At 37.6% G+C, this 21474-nt stretch overlaps 2 protein-coding genes and 1 non-coding gene across 4 annotated transcripts in view; 1 reads left to right on the forward strand and 2 right to left on the reverse strand.

Annotated features, from left to right (window-relative positions):
- The first annotated feature begins 454 nt into the window (after positions 1-454).
- On the forward strand, positions 455-2019 carry RRAGA (Ras related GTP binding A). Its single transcript, XM_049896925.1, has one exon. The coding sequence runs from the start codon at positions 692-694 to the stop codon at positions 1631-1633; it is 942 nt and encodes a 313-aa protein (XP_049752882.1). The 5' UTR covers positions 455-691; the 3' UTR covers positions 1634-2019.
- Positions 2020-3831: 1812 nt separating this feature from the next.
- The window catches only part of HAUS6 (HAUS augmin like complex subunit 6), a 37913-nt gene continuing 20270 nt past the window's right edge, over positions 3832-21474 (reverse strand). For both annotated transcript variants that reach the window (XM_049895932.1, XM_049895933.1), the window contains 7 exons: positions 21124-21226; positions 18187-18268; positions 13732-13798; positions 13245-13430; positions 10303-10438; positions 8105-9139; positions 3832-7307 (listed from right to left, as the gene is read on the reverse strand). In XM_049895932.1, coding sequence (XP_049751889.1) covers positions 7246-7307; positions 8105-9139; positions 10303-10438; positions 13245-13430; positions 13732-13798; positions 18187-18268; positions 21124-21226 — 1671 coding nt within the window. In that variant the 3' untranslated portion in view covers positions 3832-7245. The remainder of the gene's footprint in view (positions 7308-8104; positions 9140-10302; positions 10439-13244; positions 13431-13731; positions 13799-18186; positions 18269-21123; positions 21227-21474) is intronic.
- LOC126083492 (small Cajal body-specific RNA 8) lies at positions 13877-14007 on the reverse strand. The gene has a single exon (XR_007518835.1). It is a non-coding gene; the product is annotated as a small Cajal body-specific RNA 8 (non-coding RNA).

Consider the following 21474-nt stretch of genomic DNA (forward strand, 5'->3'; position numbering starts at 1 on the left):
TGTCCACTAGGACTCACAATCGACTGGATGGCAATGGGTTTGGGTTTTTTGTAGTCATTAGGCAAGGGAACCTGGGGAAGCTTACGGGCTGAAAAGGTAGAACTTTCCTGACGTCACCTATTTGCTGCCCCGGGCGAAAAGCACTCTTCGCCTTTAAAGCGAGGTTTTTTGTTTTTTGGGTTTTCTTTTTTTTTTTTGCCACAAGATGGCGGCATTCCCCGGAACAAATATACACGCGCCCCTTGCAACCGTAAAACCAGTTTAAATAAGGAACAAAAGACTAGACTCCCCGCTCTGCCTTTCCTATTTGTCCTCCGCGTCAACCTTGTTCGGCTTCAACAAAGCAGCAGCTTCTCGAAGCTCGCGAGGCGGCGACTGCCGAGCGCCGGAGTTCTCGTGAGATCGCCGCCGGAAGTGGGTGGCAGCGGGGACGTCGCAACCCACTTCTCCGGAAGCGAGCGTTTCTCCCGAGCCGTTGCGCCGCCGGTGCCAGGTTGCTCGCCTGTGAAGGAGAGCTGACCCCGCCGAGGCCTTCCGAGCCCGAGCTCGCGCCTTCGGCTTCCCCGACTGCACAGCTGCGCGGCCGTGCGGACCGAGGCCCAGCCTGCGGAGCCCCGCCAGCCCAGCCCCTCCCTCCGCGCTGCAGTTAGGCCGCGCCCTGAGGCCCAGTCCGCGGCGGCCCCGGCGGGTGATGCCAAATACAGCCATGAAGAAAAAGGTGCTGCTGATGGGGAAGAGCGGGTCGGGGAAGACCAGCATGAGGTCGATCATCTTTGCAAATTATATTGCGCGCGACACCCGGCGCCTGGGTGCCACCATTGATGTGGAGCACTCCCACGTCCGATTTCTGGGGAACCTGGTGCTGAACCTGTGGGACTGTGGCGGTCAGGACACCTTCATGGAGAATTACTTCACTAGCCAGCGAGACAACATCTTCCGTAACGTCGAGGTTTTGATCTACGTCTTCGACGTGGAGAGCCGCGAATTGGAGAAGGACATGCATTATTATCAGTCATGCCTGGAGGCCATCCTCCAGAACTCTCCTGACGCCAAGATCTTCTGCCTGGTTCACAAAATGGATCTGGTTCAGGAGGATCAGCGTGACCTGATTTTTAAGGAGCGAGAGGAAGACCTGAGGCGTTTGTCTCGCCCACTGGAGTGCGCCTGTTTTCGAACATCCATCTGGGATGAGACGCTGTACAAAGCCTGGTCCAGTATTGTCTATCAGCTGATTCCCAACGTGCAGCAGCTGGAGATGAATTTACGGAATTTCGCCCAGATTATTGAGGCCGACGAAGTTCTGCTGTTCGAGAGAGCTACGTTCTTGGTTATTTCCCATTACCAGTGCAGAGAGCAGCGTGACGTCCACCGCTTTGAGAAGATCAGTAACATCATTAAGCAGTTCAAGCTGAGCTGCAGTAAACTGGCCGCTTCTTTTCAGAGCATGGAAGTCAGGAATTCTAACTTCGCTGCCTTCATCGACATCTTCACGTCAAACACGTATGTGATGGTGGTTATGTCTGATCCCTCGATCCCTTCTGCAGCTACTCTGATCAACATTCGCAATGCCAGGAAACACTTTGAGAAGCTGGAGAGAGTGGATGGCCCCAAGCACAGCCTCCTTATGCGTTGAATATTGCCAAACGCTGTTGCTGAAGATGCTGAATTGCCTTTTTTTTTTTTTTCTTGCACCCTTTCTCTTTTTCATATTCATAATGTTGTGGGCTTTGAGATGTGTGCGCCTCCATGTGCTCCTTCCCTACTCCCGTTCTTTAAACATTGAACGCTATTTACTCAGCTGTCCAGTAGAGCTTCAAGATGGCCTTTCTGAAAAGTTGGTATGGTGTAACACTAAAGTAGGTGGTGTGTGTGTGTGTGTGTGTGTGTTCTGATTACCTGGTTATAATAGATATGCACATCAAAGCCTTTACCAGTATCTTTCTGTATTCCTTACTAGATTGCAAAGATGGAATGTTACTATTTTATCAGCAAGGAATTAAAATGCATTTATAAATCCTCCTTGGCTTCAATCATGAATAAACATTTGCTGTTAGCAATTTAAAATATGGTGTTATTTGAAGTAATTTGCCCACAACTGTTGCTTTATTGATAAATTTGATTTTGTAATCTTGGCCCCCATCTCCTTAAGGATGTTTCATGGCAGCTGCAATAGAGGGGTTCAGAGAGTATGAACTGGAGCCTGGCCACCTGAGTCGAGTTGTATTCTGGTGTCTTCACTTACTAGCTCTGTGAACTTGGGCAAGGTAAATTAATTTCACTGTGTTTGCTTCATTTGTAAAATGTGGGTGAGAATAGCTCCACTTCATAGGATTGTTAAAAGGATTAAATTAAAACATGGGAAGCATTAAGAATGGTGCCTTGACACATGGTACTATGTTTTAGCTATTGTTACCACCTACTGATCCATTCCTCCCCTGTTACTGAATGTGAAGCCTAGCTAAATATTTGAGGTGTATTTATCCCATTTAATCCTCACAACCAACCTGTGAGGTAGGTTACTTTATCTTTACTGTATTGATGAGAAAACTGGTAGAAGTTTACTGAATTTCTGAAGGTCATATAGCTGAACACAGGCAATCTGACTAAAGATCCTTCTTCTCCCCCACTATACCCCACATTCTGTCCTACATTGACAGAAAAGTTAATCATAAAAATCCTACCTTTTTAGATGTAGATTATTCCATCATATAATCCTCTTAATTTTGCAGACAGAAAGCTGAAGCCGAGGGAAGTTAAATGAATTCTCCCAAGGAACAGTGTTTAATTCACTTTGGGCAATATCAGTTTCCCATCTGTATTTATCTAGAAATCTGGATAATACTGAATCACATTCTCAGAATATCTACTTTTGTGGGAGGATTCTAAGATTGCTAATTTTTGATAAAGCAATATAAAGACACTAAGGGATAGGCCTTTTAGAATTTCCAAGGCTTTAAAAAAGCTATTTAACATTTATCAAACCTATCTAGCTACGGATGACAGGTTCCCTACCCATTAAGAGCAACAGGCTATTCAGATATAAGTTATAAAACACAGCTAATTAGGGCACTGCCAGTGAGTATAAATCCGAATCTCTGAACCTCTGAAGTTTCTTTTATTATATACCTTTATATGTATGTGATGGCTTCATGGTTTGCAAAATACACTTTTTATTAATATATGGGAAATTCCAAAGCCAGATGGTATAATATTGAGTATTCAAGACAATAGTACATGGAGAAAAACGCAGAACAAAATTCTAACTCAGACCCAACTTGCTGGCCTGACAGAGCCTGGCAAAACCCTCAAGGAGTATGACCCCTGGACACCCTTTCAGCTCAGTAATTAGGTCACTCCTGAGGTTCACCCTTTGGCCAAAGATTGAACAGCGCCATGGAACAAAAGACTAAAGGGGCACACCAGCCCTGGGGCAGGGACTGGAAGGCAGGAGGGAACAGGAAAGTTGGTAATAGGGAACCCGGGGTTGAGAAGGGAAAGTTGACGTGTCATGGGGATGTTAACCCATGTCATAGAACAGTGTGCTAACATGAGAAACTAGTTTGTCCTGTAAACCTTCATCTAAAGTACAAAAAAAAAAAAAGACAATGGTACAGTATGTGGAGCATATTAACATAATAGTCCCATAGAGAACTCACAAATGTTTTAAACTTTGGATACTGACTTGGCTTTCACAGTGGGGAAAGAGAAAAATGATCTCTAGAGCAAGCATGTATCTGCAGCTTAGTGAAACAGATTTTAGTAAATGCTTTATTTACACTGAGGGAAATGTCCTTGAACATTTTATTTTCTTTAATGTTTTAAATACACTCAGAATAGAAAAAATGATGGCATTTACTTTTACATTACAGGTATCAAGAATACCTGTTTTTCCTTTAGATAAAAATTGACTTAATAAAAAAAAAAAAAGATATGGTTAAACACTTGATCAAGAAAAGGCTTCAAGATACTTGCAGGATGTTTTCAGTCAGATCCCTCCAAATGTTTCCCTTTGACTTCCAATATTCTTTATTCCACTTCTTAGCATTTTTCATGTTAAGCAACATTTTATGCTTGTCCTCTTTTAAACATTTTACACTATCAGGACATTTTGGCATTACCTAAGGCTTCAAGTGGAGGATGCAGCAGTCAGTTTATACACTTTTACATCTTAGAAGTAGTGAATAAAACAAGGTACAGTCTGTAATTTGACATGAGAAAGAATACACATACAGCAAGAAATCAGACCTTTTTACCATTTCTTAAGTGCCATCAAGTAGAGGCAAACAATACCAATTCTGAAATAGTTGCTAAGGATGGCCCATGCCTTTGGGGTATGTATGTACACACATACGTCTACATAGGTATGAATGTATGCACAGAATTGTTTACAGAGAGATCACATACAACCGTGAAAAAATATAAAAGCAATAATTGAAACACCAAGTGAATAAAACAAGATGAACCATGTAAGATTTCAGAGAAGGGATAGGCAAATGGATAATGAAAGGATTAAGACTTCAATGTAGATGTGAGATTTGTTCTGAGCCCTAAAACAGAGCTATAGTTACAATAAACTGTGAGGGGAAGTAAGGTATTCCAGCTTCAAGGAGATTGTGAATTAAGACTTCTAAAGGCCCATGCTCACAGGACATTTCAGTGAACATTAGGAAACCATGGTGGGAGACTAGAGGAAACCCTATGTAAAAAAAAAAAAAAAAAACCCAGTGCCATCGAGTTGATTTCGACTCAGCGACCCTATAGGACAGAGTAGAACTGCCCCACAGAGTTTCCAAGGGGTGCCTGGTGGATTTGAACTGCAGACCCTTTGGTTAGCAGCCATAGCACTAAACCGCTACACCACCAGGGTTTCCAAAAACCAAACCCAGTGCCTTCCAGTCAATTCCAACTCACAGTGACCCTATAAGACAGAGTAGAACTTCCCCATTGAGTTTTTATATACCTTTGAATTTGAGCTCTGTGCTGGAATTTGCAATAATTATTGGATATTTAAGCAAGGAAGTGACGATCAAAACAGTCCTTTATGGCCAAAAGGCACTGTGAGGAAGTATTGGATAGCGGAGAAGCTAAAGGCAGTAAGCTGTCATCACAGTTGTTTGGGCAAAGAATGAGATAGATTTGAGACATGTTTACGGTATTAGCATATGAAGGACAAAGGAAGAATATGAAAAACCCTCAGCCTATCAAGAGAGATAGCTCACTCAACAATGTGATTTTCTGTAAATCAAAGTCCAGAGATATTTTGATGTTTTGTTTCTGATTCATAGTAGGCAAGGGCCTCCAACACTTTATTGGTGAACGTGAACTTCCCCATCAGTTACCAGTCTGGATATGCATCAGTGTAGCTACTTCTTAAAAGGTACCCCAGGGCTAAATGTAAACCTATATCCCTGGCAGTGGTTCTCAAGCTTTTTATTGAGCCTAAAAAATCATCAGGGACGCCTACTTAAAGTGCAGATTGCTAATCCCCACTTTCAACCTATAAACTACATTTTTAAAATGCATCCCAGATGATTCTAATTCAGATGATCCTAGAGTCCATCTTAAAAAAAAAAAAAAAAAACCATCTTAGGCAAGTCATTTAAGCTTCCTGAGCTTCAGTTCCCCATCTGTGAAACAGGTATGTTACCTTACAGAGTTATAAGGATTAAATGAAATTCGTGCCTTGCAGTAGCCCTGGCACTTTGTAAATACTAATATGATAGCCCTACCTCCTCCCTAACATGCTGATTTTGGACTTCCATCTACTGGGTTTTCTTAAAGCAGACTAGAGAAAGTTTTCCCAGTAGATCTAGAGAGTCCCTAATTTGTTGCATTTCTTCTGTCTTTTCTCACAAAAAGACTGGCCTTCAAACTGAAATAGGCAGAACAGAGAAAGGTAGCCCAAGATGGGTGAAGAGAGATGATCTATTAAGCCCATCTATTGTCTAAACTTTTCTCCTTTCCTTGCCAATTTCTTCGGGGCCAGTGGAAAAGGTTTTAATGAGTAGGGGCTCTAGAGAGGGTACCATCACCCTTCCAATGCCTATTCCAATCCTGGTTCCAGGGGGCAATGGCATGTATTCATCTGGGTGCTACAGACAAACCCCTTCCTGGGGCAGTAAGCCTAATGAAGTGAGGAGGAGACTGTACATAAGCCTCACCTCTTGATTCCCACTCAGAATCCAGAGGCCAACAGAAGGCCCACTCCTTATCCTATGTCCTGGCCTCTTAGTGGCATATTAAGGAAGGAAAATGAGGTCAAATCCCAGCTTCACAACTTAGCTATATTGACACTGAACAAGTTATTTAACAACACTTGGGTTCAGTTTTCTCAACTTGGGGGCTATTCTGTAGGCAGAGGGGAAATTTGATGGTTTTTAAGCAGGAAAGTAACATGATCAAATCTAGTTTCTTTCCTGAAAATGGCAGCCCACCCTCCAAAAAATAAAACAAACCACAAATTTTTCAATTTACTTTTTTTTGTTAAAATATAAAACTAGGATTAAATCAAATTCTCAAAGTCTAAATTAGACCAAACATAAATCTATCATATAACCCACTGAACGGATTTATAGTTTTGACAGTATTCCTTGAAAGTGTCGTCATCTTCCATCTTTTTCTTTTTTTCTAGGTTCTGTGCCAGTCTTCATTTATCATCACATGCACTTTCTTCCATCAAACATCTTCTCAGGACCAATCTAATAATCATTAAGCCTATTTAAAGTTTTCTCAATCGTAAGCTTTGTCATCTTGACTACACGCTCAAAAGGCATTACTGCTCTCATATTTTTTGTTAGTACCAGAATGTTCCATAAAGAAACAAAAGTTATTTATTTCTCTAAAAGGAAAGATCAGTATATCCAATGAGTATTATATTAACCACTAAATGAAAGAACATCAAAAATTATCCTTATGTTAATGAACTGGGATTATAACACATAATAAACTACAACTTTTGCCATTTACTTAATGGTTACATTATTTGAGAAATCAAAATGTCTTTGCATAACTCTCCATTTTGCTTTCCAAATACTTCACATTTCAACCCTATGTTCCTACTACAAATGGAGAAAATCCAAACATACTTTCCTTGCCTAAAAATATCAGAGGAGGCTAAAAGGCATTTAAGAACTTTAGACTTTGGAAAAGAAAGTTTACATTTCCAATATGTAAACTACAATTTAGCTTTTATTCTGTGCCACAACTTCAATTTAAGTGCATCACAGTTATCTGTACTATATTGCTTTATCTTTTCAAGTCAGACGGAGATTTTTCTGCATCAAGACTCTTATTCAGGATTTCTTCTTCTGTAAAATTGATTTAAGAAAAAAGGCATAAGTAAGCATTACAAGGTACAGTAAATATGACAGATTCTAAGTAATAGCAAATTTCAGTTTTCTTAGGAAAAAAGTTCACATGCAAATACTTAACTATTGCATTACCATTATTCTCACTGAAGTACCTTTTCTCCGGGGAAGATCAATACAACCCTCTTTAGAATACTTTTAAATGTACCAGTGTTTAATTATCACAGGCCAATCAGAGTGATACACAGCAAATCTACACCATCCAATAGGTCTACCCTAACATGGTATAAGAGCAATTTTTATGAACTCTTTATCATGAAACATTTCTAACATAGACAAAATAGTATGATTAACTCAAATGTGTCCATCACCCAACTTCAATAATTATTAATACTGACGAACCTTATTCTGTTTCTACTCCCCACCCCCACCAAATCACAGATATTATTATATCATTACAAGAATGATATTTAAAATAGCATTTCTCAACCTTTTTTAAACCATCTTCTGCCAGCCAAGAAGATTCTGACCAGGTTTACTTGTAGAAGTTCATATTACAAAAGCAGTAGGTTTTGGTTCGTTTTCCACCCCTCCTCATCCCAGCTGTAAACTACAGACACATCTCTGAAGACTCTAAAAGTACCCATAAAGTGATGGGTTCACTCCACTCATACTAGCTGAAAGAATAAGGAGCACATTTTATCACATCAATTAACAACAAAAATCATGCAGCATTCATTGTGTACAAAGCTGAGAGAAAACCAGAATGAATGTGGGCATGTCTAATGAGAACTTACCTTTTAATTTAGGTAGAACTTCTCCAAGACTACGTGGTATTGTGGTCCTCAACCTTTGCTCCTCTGGAGAAAACTTAATTAATGGTGAAAGAGACCGTTTTCTTTCACCAAGGGACATGCGTAAAGATGGTTTTGTATAGTCAGTGTGCGAGTCACAAGTGTCCAAAAAGTTAAACATATCTGTTTGCATGTTATTAGGAGTAAGACTCAATTCTGATTTGTGTCTTTCAAATGATTCAGGATAAGAGAGAGAAGATTCTTCCTTTTTCTTGGAAAGAGATTTCTTCAGAGCCTCATATCTACTGCAAATAGCCTGCAAATTGAAATTTGATTTTGGAGTAGTCTGTGTATCTCCTGCAACATCTTCTGGAAAAATGTCAGTGTGCCTAGGACTGTTTGGTTCCAGTTCAAAATTGGCCTCTGTATTACTGGAGCTATTAAGACTTAGGTGACCAGCTTCTTCTGGAAGAGTTTCATGTAATATGCCAAAATCAGTATCAAAACTCTTAGAACTAATTCCACTTGATATCTGAAAAGAGTTCCATAACATAGTTTTTTGCATGGAAGGTTCTTTATAAGAAGCTTGTGAGTGGTCTGATATTTCAACACATTCCTCTTTACTGCCATCCATCGCATCTACACTATTGTGTACAGCAGGGAAGAATATTTGGCTAGTTTCTGAAAGTTTGGTCTGTAAAGCTGTACATTCCAAATCTTGCTTGCAAATTATTTTCTTATTTAACAAATCTGACTGATTCTGTGTTGGCGGATCACCTATGTGACTGGCTGTCACATGTTTCTGAGACACACACTTGAGGCAATCTGAAACAACTTTTTCTTCAGGCAAATGAGATTGGCTAAAACCTGATACAGTGGTTGAGAGTAAACTGGCCATGCTAAATTCTGTTTGATCATGCAACACAGGTACGGATTCTGGCAAAACTTCTCTATGTTCGGTATCCATCTGAATTGGCTCTGTACTTCTGTCACCTTCCATTTCAATAGCTTTTCTCCATGAGCTTCTAATTTCACTTACTAAATAAATTAAGGAAAAAAAATCATGCACACAATTTACTAGTATTCCCAAACATAAACCATGCAATTAAACATTTCTAGTGCTGCATATAAATAAAGCTACTAATTCAGTAAGTGTTCGATAAACGTGTTGAAGTGGAAGGCCCCATGATATAACAAAACTCAACAATAACAAAAAACTCTATCCCTAACTGATCAAATACAAGAGAATACATACAATGAAAGCTGCTCCTGAACTATGTGTACACTTTCACACAGCACATACAAATTACGTGCATTAAAAAGACATTTTCTTGTCCACCTACATCAGGGTTCAGCAAGCTTTTTCTGTAAAGGGCCAGAGAGTAGTAGTTTAGGCTTTGTAGGCCATCCACCCTGTCACAGCTACTCAACTCTGCACTACAGCAAGAAAGCAAGTCACAGACAAAATGTCAACAAATGGGCATGGTTAGATTCCAATAAAATTTTATTTACAAATACATGAGGCTGGCTGGATTTAGTCCACGGGCCACAGTTTGAATCAATTTAACTTCGAATGTCATTTCCAGCAGCAAAGTGGAAATTACATTTAATCACTCAACCAGGATCTGCCTACATGAGGAAACCAACATCAGAACTTTGCATGCACAAATTATAGGTAAGAGGGAAAAAAATACTGGGTTGTCTGACTAGCTTGATAGGGGTGGAAAAGATCTATGCACACACATACACACTTTTTGGCTACTGCTACTGGTTTCTGACTGAGAGAATATGGTCTCTATACTCTATAAATAATGTTGATCGAAGGTCAAATGTGGAGAAAGCATTTTTTTTTAAAGTGATCAATAAAATCTTCTCCAGAAAAAATTCAAATAAAGCAACAAAAACAAAATTCTACATTACCTATATTCTATAGTATGAGGACTTATTACAACTCAGTATAATGCGTGTGCTGAAGCAACAGAGTAATACTGCTTTTGGGGGTTATGCTATGGGACTGCCTTATATGTAAGAGTACCCACACTTAATATGTCAATGAAAGTCCCTTACGTCACAATAAAGAAGAAGCTACTGACAACTGAACTGAAAGATACAGAGAAGTGTTTTAAAATGAGTTTAGGGAAGATCCATCAGACCTCGGTTCTAAGAAAGGAAATAAAGAAAAGAAAGCATTATTAACTTACTCAAGTTTTCTGGAGTTCGGGGAATTTGGTTCCTTGTTAAGAATGGGTTAGAAATCAGAGAGTCAATTAATTCTTCTAATTTTACTTCTTTTCCTTCAGAGAGCTTTGGAGAATCAGATAAAACTGCCCTGGCAACCTAAAACAGAAAGGAAAAAATAAAGCAAAAATTATCAAGCCGACATTGTTGTGTGCCATCGAGTCAATTCTGACTCGTAGTGACCCTATACGACAGATTAGAACTGCACCATAGGGCTTCCTAGGCTGTTGTCTTTATAGGAGCAGATTGCCAGGTCTTTTCTCCTAAGGAGCTGCCGTTGGGTTCAAATCACCAGCCTTTCAATTAGCAGCCAAGTGCTTTACCTTTGCACCAACCAGGCTCCTCACCAAGCTGGTAGGTAGAATGAAACATAAGCCCTGAAAAGAATAAGGACTTCATAGTCAGCAGTCCCTCCCATGGCAATGACACAAAAAATAAGCTCAATAATGTAGCTCTGGGATGATCTACGGAAACCCTGGTGGCGTAGTGGTTAAATGCTACAGCTGCCAACCAAAGGGTCAGCAGTTCGAATCCACCAGGCGCTCCTCGGAAACTCTATGGGGCAGTTCTACTCTGTCCTATAGGGTTGCTATGAGTCGGAATCGACTCGACGGCGCTAGGTTTGGTTTTTGGTTTGGGATGATCTACAGACCATCAAGGTAGAAATGGAACACAAGGCTCTTTGCTCCTTATCTTGATGGGGTAACCCACTAAAAGGAGGGAATAGATAAGAATCTTTGTACTTGGGAAGATGCAGAGGGAGTTCTGACTGTGCAATAACCTATGCTGCTATCCTAAAGCAGCTATCTGCCACATTTCTGACCTAGACGACTCTGTATCCACTAAAATGACAGCATTTTTTAAAATATTTTATTGTTTTCAGCAAAAGTTTCAAAATGACTAGTTTTAAAGATAACAGATTCTTCTTAATTATAATCCATTTGCACAGTAACATCTCTATTAACAAAGAGGATACATTCTGACGACGTATTTCTTTGCCAGAAACCTCTGATAATGACAAAGGCATAGGGATACATTCTAAGTAGAGAAAAATATGTTAACTAAAGGAACCCTGGTGGCACAACGGTTAAAGCACACAGCTGCTAACCGAAAGGTCTGCAATTTGTACCCACTAGCAGCTCCCTGGGAGAAAAGACCCGGCAATCTACTCCCATAAAGATTTTACAGCCAGGAAACCCTTTGGGGCAGTTCTACTGTCGTATAAGGGTGACATAGTGGTTAAGTGCTATGGCTACTAACCAAGAGGCCAGCAGTTCAAATTTACCAGGTGCTCCCTGGAAACTCTATGGCACAGTTCTACTCTGTCCTATAGGGTCACTATGAGTCGGAATCAATTCGACGGCAATGGGCTTTTACAAGGGTCACGATGAGTTGAAACCAACCCAATGGCACACAACAACATTTTAACTAAATACCAATAAAACTGGAAATAAAAAATACGTAAATTGAAATCTCTACCCCAAGATCCCTAAAAAATAAGCTTTATACAGCCATAATCAGATTAGTCCCCCCTCCCCCAAGAAGATAAAGGCTACCTGGAATTCAAACACCGAATATCCTTTGTCACAAACACCATTAAAGAAAGTTCATTTCACGGTACTTGCAGAGCTTTATAAGATTTCAGGACTTCTATTCCATCCCATTCCACTGCTATCCTTAATTCTTTTAACCAGAAAATATGCCTTTCCTTTTACAATTAGAGGGGAAAAAAAAAGGCCTGACTGGCCATCTTTAATGTAGAGTCAATCAACCAATAAAAAGAAACAACAGAACTTGAGACATTTAAATATTTTTTAGAGACCACAGAACAGGTCTAAACTCCTCCTGTTCTCTTACAAACAAGAAAAATGATTGACATATAGATCTCTTATTTGGACAATGCTCATTCAGATTAATCAGGATTGGGATAAGGGAAGGAACTCTAATACCTAATTAACATGCACTAAACCAAACTTTTCTTTCAGTCTTTCAGGAATATAAAGTAACTCATGCATTTTCTGGCTGCTTAACCAAATTCAAACAATACCAAGGGATGTTATAGGAAACATGTCATAAAAGTAACGTAGAGAATGGTTTGAGTATTTCATTTGTGTAAATTGAGTTCTGTAATACTGAGAAATAACCAAAACAACTTGTTGCTGTCGATTCTGAGTCATGGTAAATCCATGTGTGTCAAGAGTAGAACTGTGCTCCATTGAGTTTTCAAGGCAGATTGCCAGAATTTTCTTTGGCAATCTCTGGGTGGGTTCAAACTACCAACCTTTCAGTTCACCGTTGAGTGCTTAACCGTCTGTACCACCCAGGAACTCCTATACCGAGGAGCAGCAGTAGCATATGGTCACTTATCAGTGAAAAGTAGAATAGTGGTAAGGGACAAAGCTCATTAGGAAAAACCAGGCTCATACATAACAATGAATTTAATCACTTTGGGAATATTTAGAAACCAAAGGAGATATAAACCTTTGCTCAGTGATAAAATAATATTGCATAGTCTTTGTTCTAATCATCAAAAAAAGAGGAAGCTCAGCTAAGAAGCAGATAACATTGTAGAGTATTTTAATAGGGTATAACTACTAGATCCATTTATCCAACAATTTATGTGGTGACTTAGTTCTAAAGATACCACACATGAATTATTTTTATATTTTTACACGATATTTATAGATTGAGAAACGGGTTCTAAAGCATGATAAAGTCTTAACTCAGTAAGGTTATATTAAATCTGTCTACTTTTTGAGAGAAACAATTTTGCTTTAACCATGATTTTGATTATCCGTAACCTTTTTCCCAAATTACCCCAGTTAATCAGTAATTAACTGTACTTCATTTATGATCCCAACACCACTGAAAAAATAACAGATGTCTAAGTATACTTATCACTAACCTGTTCTACCAGATGATCTTGCTCTTTTTGGAATGGATCACTTTTTCTGGCTGGCAGAGACTCCCTAACTGCACTACTCTCTATGTTCTTTGCAATAGCTGATGATGGAGAGTTTTCCACTTCAAATTCTGGTATTTTCTTAGAAATTATTTTCTTTTTCTCTCTGGGAGTTCTCACCTTCATATCCTGAAGAAGACAGATGTGTAATGTTAAAGACATTAATAATCATGGCTGATCTTGAAGCTTCTTCATTAGAGGTTTGGGGGTTATCATAAACATATAAAAGATGGTTAATTTTATTGTGAAATTACAAGTTCACTAGCACGATTAAATAATTCCAGTATTCCCATTTAAAGGTAATGGAAGATTTGTAAACAGAACTGCTATATAATGTGCGAATACTGGGAAATGTGAAAATAGAAATTAAACTCAACAGTATTAAAATTCAAAATGGTCAGAATTAACTGAAAATTCTTTTAATATGTACCTTTTCAAGAAATGCAGCCCCGTTTCTGTCTGATAAGGGAGCTGACTGCAACAAAAAGGAGGCAGGGCTAAAAGGAAAACAGATAAATCCAAATTAAACACAGAAAGGCCCTGCATTCACTTGGTACATCTGAATGCTCTAAAGTAACTGTCTGCCCCGTACCTGTCCGTTACGGTTTCACTCAGTTCGTCCCAGTCATCAAAAGGCAGTCTATTCTAGGGAGGCACGGTGACAATTAGAGCGGTACTTCAGCCCCATTTGTGTATCAGCCTCCCAAATTATGAACATTTTACTTACCCGCTATATTAAAAAAAAAAATTGCTAGTATTTTCTTAAAAGGTTAAATGACTTCTTAAACACTGAAAGATCTGATTACGTTGTAAAAACAAATTCTATTAAGTAGAATTGCATTATAACAATGTCCTTCGGGTCCGGATTACAGAATTTCACCGTATTAATGCACATGTCACACTTAAAGCCGTAAGGTTATTAAGAGTTTTAGTTTGCTGCATTATACACATAGGATTCCTTCATCTTTCAGATTCCCTTGTTCCTTTAGATAAACACAAAAACCTCATGCATCTTTTCACACTAATTACAAAATAAGTTTGTACATTTTAAAAATCTTGAAAGCAATGATAACTTTAAAGTAACTATCTTGGTCTTGAAAGAATTTTTAATTTCAATCACGGATTTAGTCTGCTCACTGTCCAAAACTTTTTTAGCCTAAATCCATAGCTGTTGAGTCGATTCTGGCTCACTGCAACCCTATAGGACAGAGTAGAACTGCCCCATGGGGTTTCCAAGGCTGTGATCTTTATGGAAGCAGACTACCATATCTTTCTCCCATGGAGCAGTTGTTGAGTTCAAACTGCAAACCTTTCAGTTAGCAGCTGAGCATTTTAACCACTGTGTCACCTGGGCTCCTTTTTTCAGCCTATGTAATATGAAAGACAGGATTACCACAGAGACCACTTTCAACATCAAACTTGTTGGTGCTTTGCTTTCATGGCCAGAAGTACACAATTAACAACTTGTTAAGTTATTTTATATAATAGCAAATAGTTTTTCAAACTACATATGCCCTCTCTGAGTCTTCGCCTACCTTCCAACCATAAACGAAAATCACTGCAGTAGCTCAAGCTTTAAATTTAGCCTGAGTAAGATATAATCCAGATATCAAAGACAAAAGATTGGCCATCTGTTGTGATTTTATCTTAAAAGTTTTATGAAAATTTACATTAAAATTATCAAAAATCCCTCTGGAACAGGGTCAGTAATCTGTAAACATGCCACAAGGGTGCCCCCACTAGATGGTGAGCTCCTTGAGAACAAGGGCTAAGTTATTTCCAAGTACTAGCACAGGGCCTGATACATGGTAATGCAATACATATTTGCCAAATAATTGACAGACCAACAGAATCAACGAATGTCACTTAAAGATAGAGTTCTATACCAAAAAAAATTTTTTAAAAACCCTTTGCCATCAGTGAATCCTCCTGGCAGATACTTACAACACAATTGTTAATAGGAAACAATGCAAGCATATTGAATACCCTCCTCTCTCTCATGTCTGAATTGGCAACATGCTATTAGCCCTACTACCATTTCAATCCAAGACAACTTTAAGCATCCCTGGCTCAGTCCTTCACTCTTTATCCGTTTGCCATGTCAAGATTGAGGCCTATGAAATCCCAGCACTGTAACATATAAAAATAAAGGGTGCTGATTCCATTGTGGATATTTATACTAAGAGCACTTTTAAAAGAAAAGTCACATTTTTTATAACAGTCAAAAAATTGGAGAAAATAAACACAATGTTACAAAGCCATTGTAAGTAAAAACTGGTAATATAATGTTAAGTAAATACATATATATACACACAAAACTGTTTATTCTATATTAATGCTTAGAAATTTTGTATTTTAGAATACAAGACAGTAGCCATGCTTTGATTAGAACTAAATTTATGTATGAATGTAAACAAGGCCTAGAAAAGAACTCGAGGCAAAAAATCTGACAAGTGATACATTAGAAATTTTAACCAATTATTTTTCATATTTACTTGCAGCTGTTGTTACAATATATATCTATAATTAACAGATAATGAATAGAAATTCTAAAAAGAGAAAGGATACGTGATTGGAATTTGATTTCAGAGACCAAGGATGTTTAGCTGGCATGCGTGCAAGATCATGCTGCCCTGTCTTTGAAATGCAGTAAAGCAGAAAATGTTAGAGGTCTAGAATTACATCATCACCACTAAAATGTTACAAAACCTTCCTAAAACCACTGCAAAGAAAGATAAAGCCCACAGTGTATAGGAAAGACATCACCAATCACTGAATTCTGATTGTAAGTATGGTGCAGCCACCATCAGCTCAATTCTTCTTAAAGCCAGTCCTGAGATTTATGGAAAACACTAATTATATTTTGGTAGCTGTGAAGGACAACTGCATGTGAACAGGCTAAAAACACACTTTAAAAACTATTTTCATGGCTTTTAATTGGATAATTGCATTGTTTATATCCTCATGTGAATTTTCAAATTAAGTACAGTATTACTGATATAAGAAAATGCCACTGTGAATAAAATATTAGGTAATAACTGAACTACATGCCAAAAAATGGTATTATAGTCTCTAAATAGGAAATTTAATTAAGAATTCATTACTGATGAAACAGTTTATTACAAAAACCTTTTAGAGTGAAGAATTCTGAGCAACAGATTATTTCCACATCTTAGCAACTGAACTCTTGCCAGGTCTTCTGTTCTGCTATTAAGGCAATAATAATCTCTCAAAGTCCATTAAGCATTCATCCATTGTCACCAAAAGCCTTCCCATACCTTCAATATCCCAAACCTATAATTAAAATAAAGTGTCAGAAAGTAATTAAAAGATACAGGACTTTGGAAAAGGAAAGATGTTGAAATCCAACTATATTGAATACAACTTCTTCCCATATTGAGAGAATTCCATTTGAACTAAATTGTTAGGGCCTAAGTGTCTAGTTCCTGTAGAATCCTGATAGTAATCTATCTACTAATCTTTACTTCGGCAAGGCAATTTAGTCAAAATATTTAATTTGCTCTCTCAAGGGAAAACAAACCACAAACCTAATTGAGATTAAGAAGCACCAAATATCCCCCTCTAGCACGCTATTTAAAAAAAAAAGGCAATAAACCCAGTGCCGTCAAGTCGATTCCGACTCACAGCAACCCTATAAGAAAGAGCAACTGCGGTAAGCGGGTAAAATGGACAAGTCCAGTAAGCTTACTACTTACTCTTCAGTATTGGGTCTTCATAGATGATTTCATTATTTTTCATTAAGTACTCAGAATATCAACATCACACTCAGATATAAGAATAAAAACATAATTCTTCCACAACTAGTCCTCACCTCCTCTCAACCAGAAAGTGACTACAAAGGAAAATGCCAATAGTGCAATTTCACATAAAACGTTTGATTTTTGTTATGGTGTTTCAACTTATTAATGGATTAAGAACATACAGAATCAAGAGTGCTTCCATTCATTTAAAATTTAGGATTTTCTTTTAGGATTTTGCTAAGTATTTCTTTCTGTATTTCTCATTTATTTCAGAACAATGAACTAAAAAAACACCTATTTAGGTCAAGCAGAAATCAGAAAAAAACAGAAGAATCTGTTTAGTCGGTCTGTGCTTGATTACTATTTAAAAATGCTTAATTTCAATAGAGAACAAATACATTCCCCATGTGGGTTACAAATAGTTTAGAGATTTTAGTTCATATAATCTGGTATCAGTTTTAAGGGCCAAAATGGGATGATAGAGAAAACAGGCAACAGAGGCAATAAAAATGTTCCTGAAAGAAGTTAAAACAAACTAAGTAGGTTCAGATTTCTTATCTGTTAAAGTTTAGGATTAGGTTAAATCAGAAGTCTTCCAATTATTTTTTTAAAGCATGGAATTTTTTTTAATCAAATGGCATGTAAATACCTCAATATATAATACAAATAAAAAAGCAAGCTGTTCAAGTTGATGTTGGAACTCATCCAGAGCACCAGAGGGCACTGCAGAATACAATCTGAGAACTACCAGACTAGATGCTCTCCAAGGCCCCTCAACTCCTAGATTTAATCAATGGTCATAACATGGTTGCAAATAAATTCACAGGCACAAAAAGGTAAAAATTTCCAAACTTGCATTAGAAACTTTCATTTTTTTTAATTAAGTAATCTTCATGAAACCCAAATTTCAGATAAAGAATAGAAAAAAAAAATTTTTTTTTTGGGTCCATGCAACAGAAATGTTGAATCTTCTCTGAAAATGTGTGGCCACACTGGTAAATTACTGTCCAGTTAAGTGGGAGCAATTACAGAACATCTCATAGCAGAGAAGTTTGAAGAATGGCTTAAGATGGGACTAAAATTAATAAAGAAAAAAATCACTATGAAAATCAAAATTGTTTTACCTGTTGACTGGTTCATTTACAGCTCCTTGTGTATCATTCTCTGTTCTGCAAACATATTCTTGGTTACATTCCTTAGACATATCTAAAGGAACAGAAAAATTAATTACTCTTTAATTATGTTTGTACATTTTAATATTTGAGAATCTCTTGAAATTCTAGAGTAACTTCTAAACAGAAGAAAATGGAAAAATGAGAATACAAAAGCTAACTGAAAAATGCACTCAATTGTTAAGGGTAAACTGATGGCAGGACAGTAGTAGAGAGTATCCAGTAGTAGACGTTTATAAAGATTGACAGCTCATACTAAACCAAGGCGCCAAAAAAGTGACAGTCCATAATTTTCCAGTACTAGATAGCCACATTTCAGGTTTAAATACACAGATTATTCAATTACCACAAAAGCCGGCAACAAGGCCAGAAGTTTCCAGTATTTAGCATATTTCAGCTCGGCATCAATGACATCAATCACAACTCCATATTTATTCATCAACGTTATCACTGAATAACTATGTGCCAGCTACTGTAGTAACAAATGGGAGACAGAAATAAAAGATAACAATTTCAAAGGGGCCCTGGTGGTGCAATTTTTAAGCACTCAGCTGCTAACTAAAGGACTGGTGGTTCAAACCCACCGGCCATTCCAAGGGAGGAAAGACCTGGTAGCAGTCACTTCCAAAAAAATTACGGCCTAGGAAATCCTTCGGGGAAGTTCTACTCCGTCATGTAAGGTCACTACGATACAGGATCAAGTCAAGGGCACACCACAACAACATACACTTGTCATTAAAAAACATAAGCCATGAGCAAAGACAGAATCCCTGCCTTCAAGGAGTCAGTCTAGGACAAGATATTCATGAATGAAGAATTACGTTAAACTGTCATAGAAAAAAACATCTAGAGCTTATTATTTTTCTAAAGGCAACAGAAAACGACTAATACATTTTATACGAGGAAATGAAAAGAAATCGTATTTATATTACAGAATGGTCACCGATAACCATTTGTGACATGGAATAGGTTGTATATTAGAGGCAGAGTAACTAGTTAGAACACAAGAAATTATGAGAACTGAACTACAGCACCTAAGGTGTGGGAACAGAAAAGGAGAAGACAGACACCACAGGGCACTTAGGAGGTAATAACAAAATTGAACTCACCACAATACAGTAAACCAAGCTGACGCAGACACTGACTCCTACCAAAAACACATTAGAACTGCTAAATAAAAAATTTTTTAATTTTTTTTTTTCAGGGATGCCCAAAAGAATAAATAAAAATCATCACGTCAGATCAAAAACAGCATAAACAGAAACGGAAAGTTCAAACCAAGAAACCAGGACCCAACAAATCAGGCTGCGAAGGCTGAACACTGGAAATTTAATGCCTCCATCATAACAAGAAACATCATTTCAGGCTACTCAGGTTGGGATCTGAAACTCCAAAGGCAGCTCTAACCTTGAAAGGGAATTATAAATGATGATATTAGATATTGTTTAGGTGGTAATAGTATTGTAGTTGAGGAAATTGGGTATGAAAGAGATAGGAGATGATTATAGAACTATTGTTAATTTTTTAGGTGTGATAACAACATGGTATTTATATAGAATATCCTCATTTCTAGGGGAATGCACGCTGAAATACTTAGAGTGAATGGACACGATGTCTAGAACTTACTTTGTATAGAAGAATACATACATATATAATTATCATAAAATGGTATTTGTTGAAACAGGTGATAGGTATTCAGGCAATTACTATTCCGTTAAAAAAAAAAAAAAAAAGTGGGCTTCCACACACAAATATGTACGTGACTTTATTTCTGGCAGCATTATTCCTAATAGCCAAGAAGTGGAAACAATCCAAATGTCCATCAATGAACCAATAAGTAAACGAGATGTGGTATATCCATACAATGGATAGTACTTGACCATAAAAATGAAGTACTGATACAAGCTACAACTTTGAGGGACCTTGAAACCATACTAAGTGAAAGAAAAAAGCCAGTCACAAAGGCCCATATATGATTCCATTGATATAAAAGCTCAGAATAGGGATATCTAGAGAGACAGAAAGTAGGTTAGTAGTTGTTTTAGGAGTAGAAGGTGGGGCAACTAGGGAGGTGAAAGCTAAAAGGTATATGAATGAGGTGATGAAAATATTCTAAAATTAACTGGTGATGGTTGTATATACCAGTGGCTATATTAAAAACTATTAAATGACAAACATGCACTTGAAATGAACTGTATGGTATGTGAACTATATCCCAATAAAGCTATTTAAAGAAAAGAAAACAAATTTGGGGTTGTTACATGCTACAACATGGATGAATCTTAAAAACGTGTAAGTGAAAGAAGCCAGACACATAGGACAACATTTATATGAACTATCCAGAAGTATTTATGGTCAAATACTATCCATTGTATGGATATACCACATCTCGTTTACTTATTGGTTCATTGATGGACATTTGGATTGTTTCCACTTCTTGGCTATTAGGAATAATGCTGCCAGAAATAAAGTCACGTACATATTTGTGTGTGGAAGCCCACTTTTTTTTTTTTTTTAACGGAATAGTAATTGCCTGAATACCTATCACCTGTTTCAACTATCCAGAAGACAGAAAACAGGTTAAGTGGTCGCCAAATGCAGGAGGGAGAAAAGAGGAGTCACAGCTTAATGAGTATGGGGATTTACTCTCAAGTGATGGAAATATTTTGGAACTAGATAGAGGTAGTGGTAGCTTGCACACATTGTAAATTTACTAAATGCCACTGAGTTATACACTTTGCAACGCTTGAAATAATTAATTTTATGTTATGTGTATTTCATCACAATAAAAAAAACTGAGAAAACAAAAGCAAATGGAAAGGAGCTATTATCACAGAGAGAAATACGGATTAGAGGGAGGTTTAAAATAGAGAAAGATAAATAACCAACCTGGAAGTGAAGCAGGGTACTTAAAAAGAATGCTCCTTGCATATACTTCTTCTGAGGCAGGATCAAATGAAAGGGGAGACATAGGTGGTAAAAGATCCACAGCCTTAAAACACAGAATTCAAATTTGAAGTTACACATTTTATACACTACCACAATAACACTGCTAAATTAATCTGAGTGTATGATTTTTTTTTTCTGACAAAAATAGAATTACCAAACCTTTTTTTTTTTTTTTTTAAATAAATTATCCTACAACTATTTTTTAAACCAAGGAGTACAGTATTAGGAAGCAGGGGGTTACTTTGTCCTCCAACTATCTCACATCAGGAGGGATGATTCGTTTTCTTGTTA

Source organism: Elephas maximus, chromosome 9 (genome assembly GCF_024166365.1).
Source record: "Elephas maximus indicus isolate mEleMax1 chromosome 9, mEleMax1 primary haplotype, whole genome shotgun sequence".
Lineage (NCBI taxonomy): Eukaryota > Metazoa > Chordata > Mammalia > Proboscidea > Elephantidae > Elephas > Elephas maximus.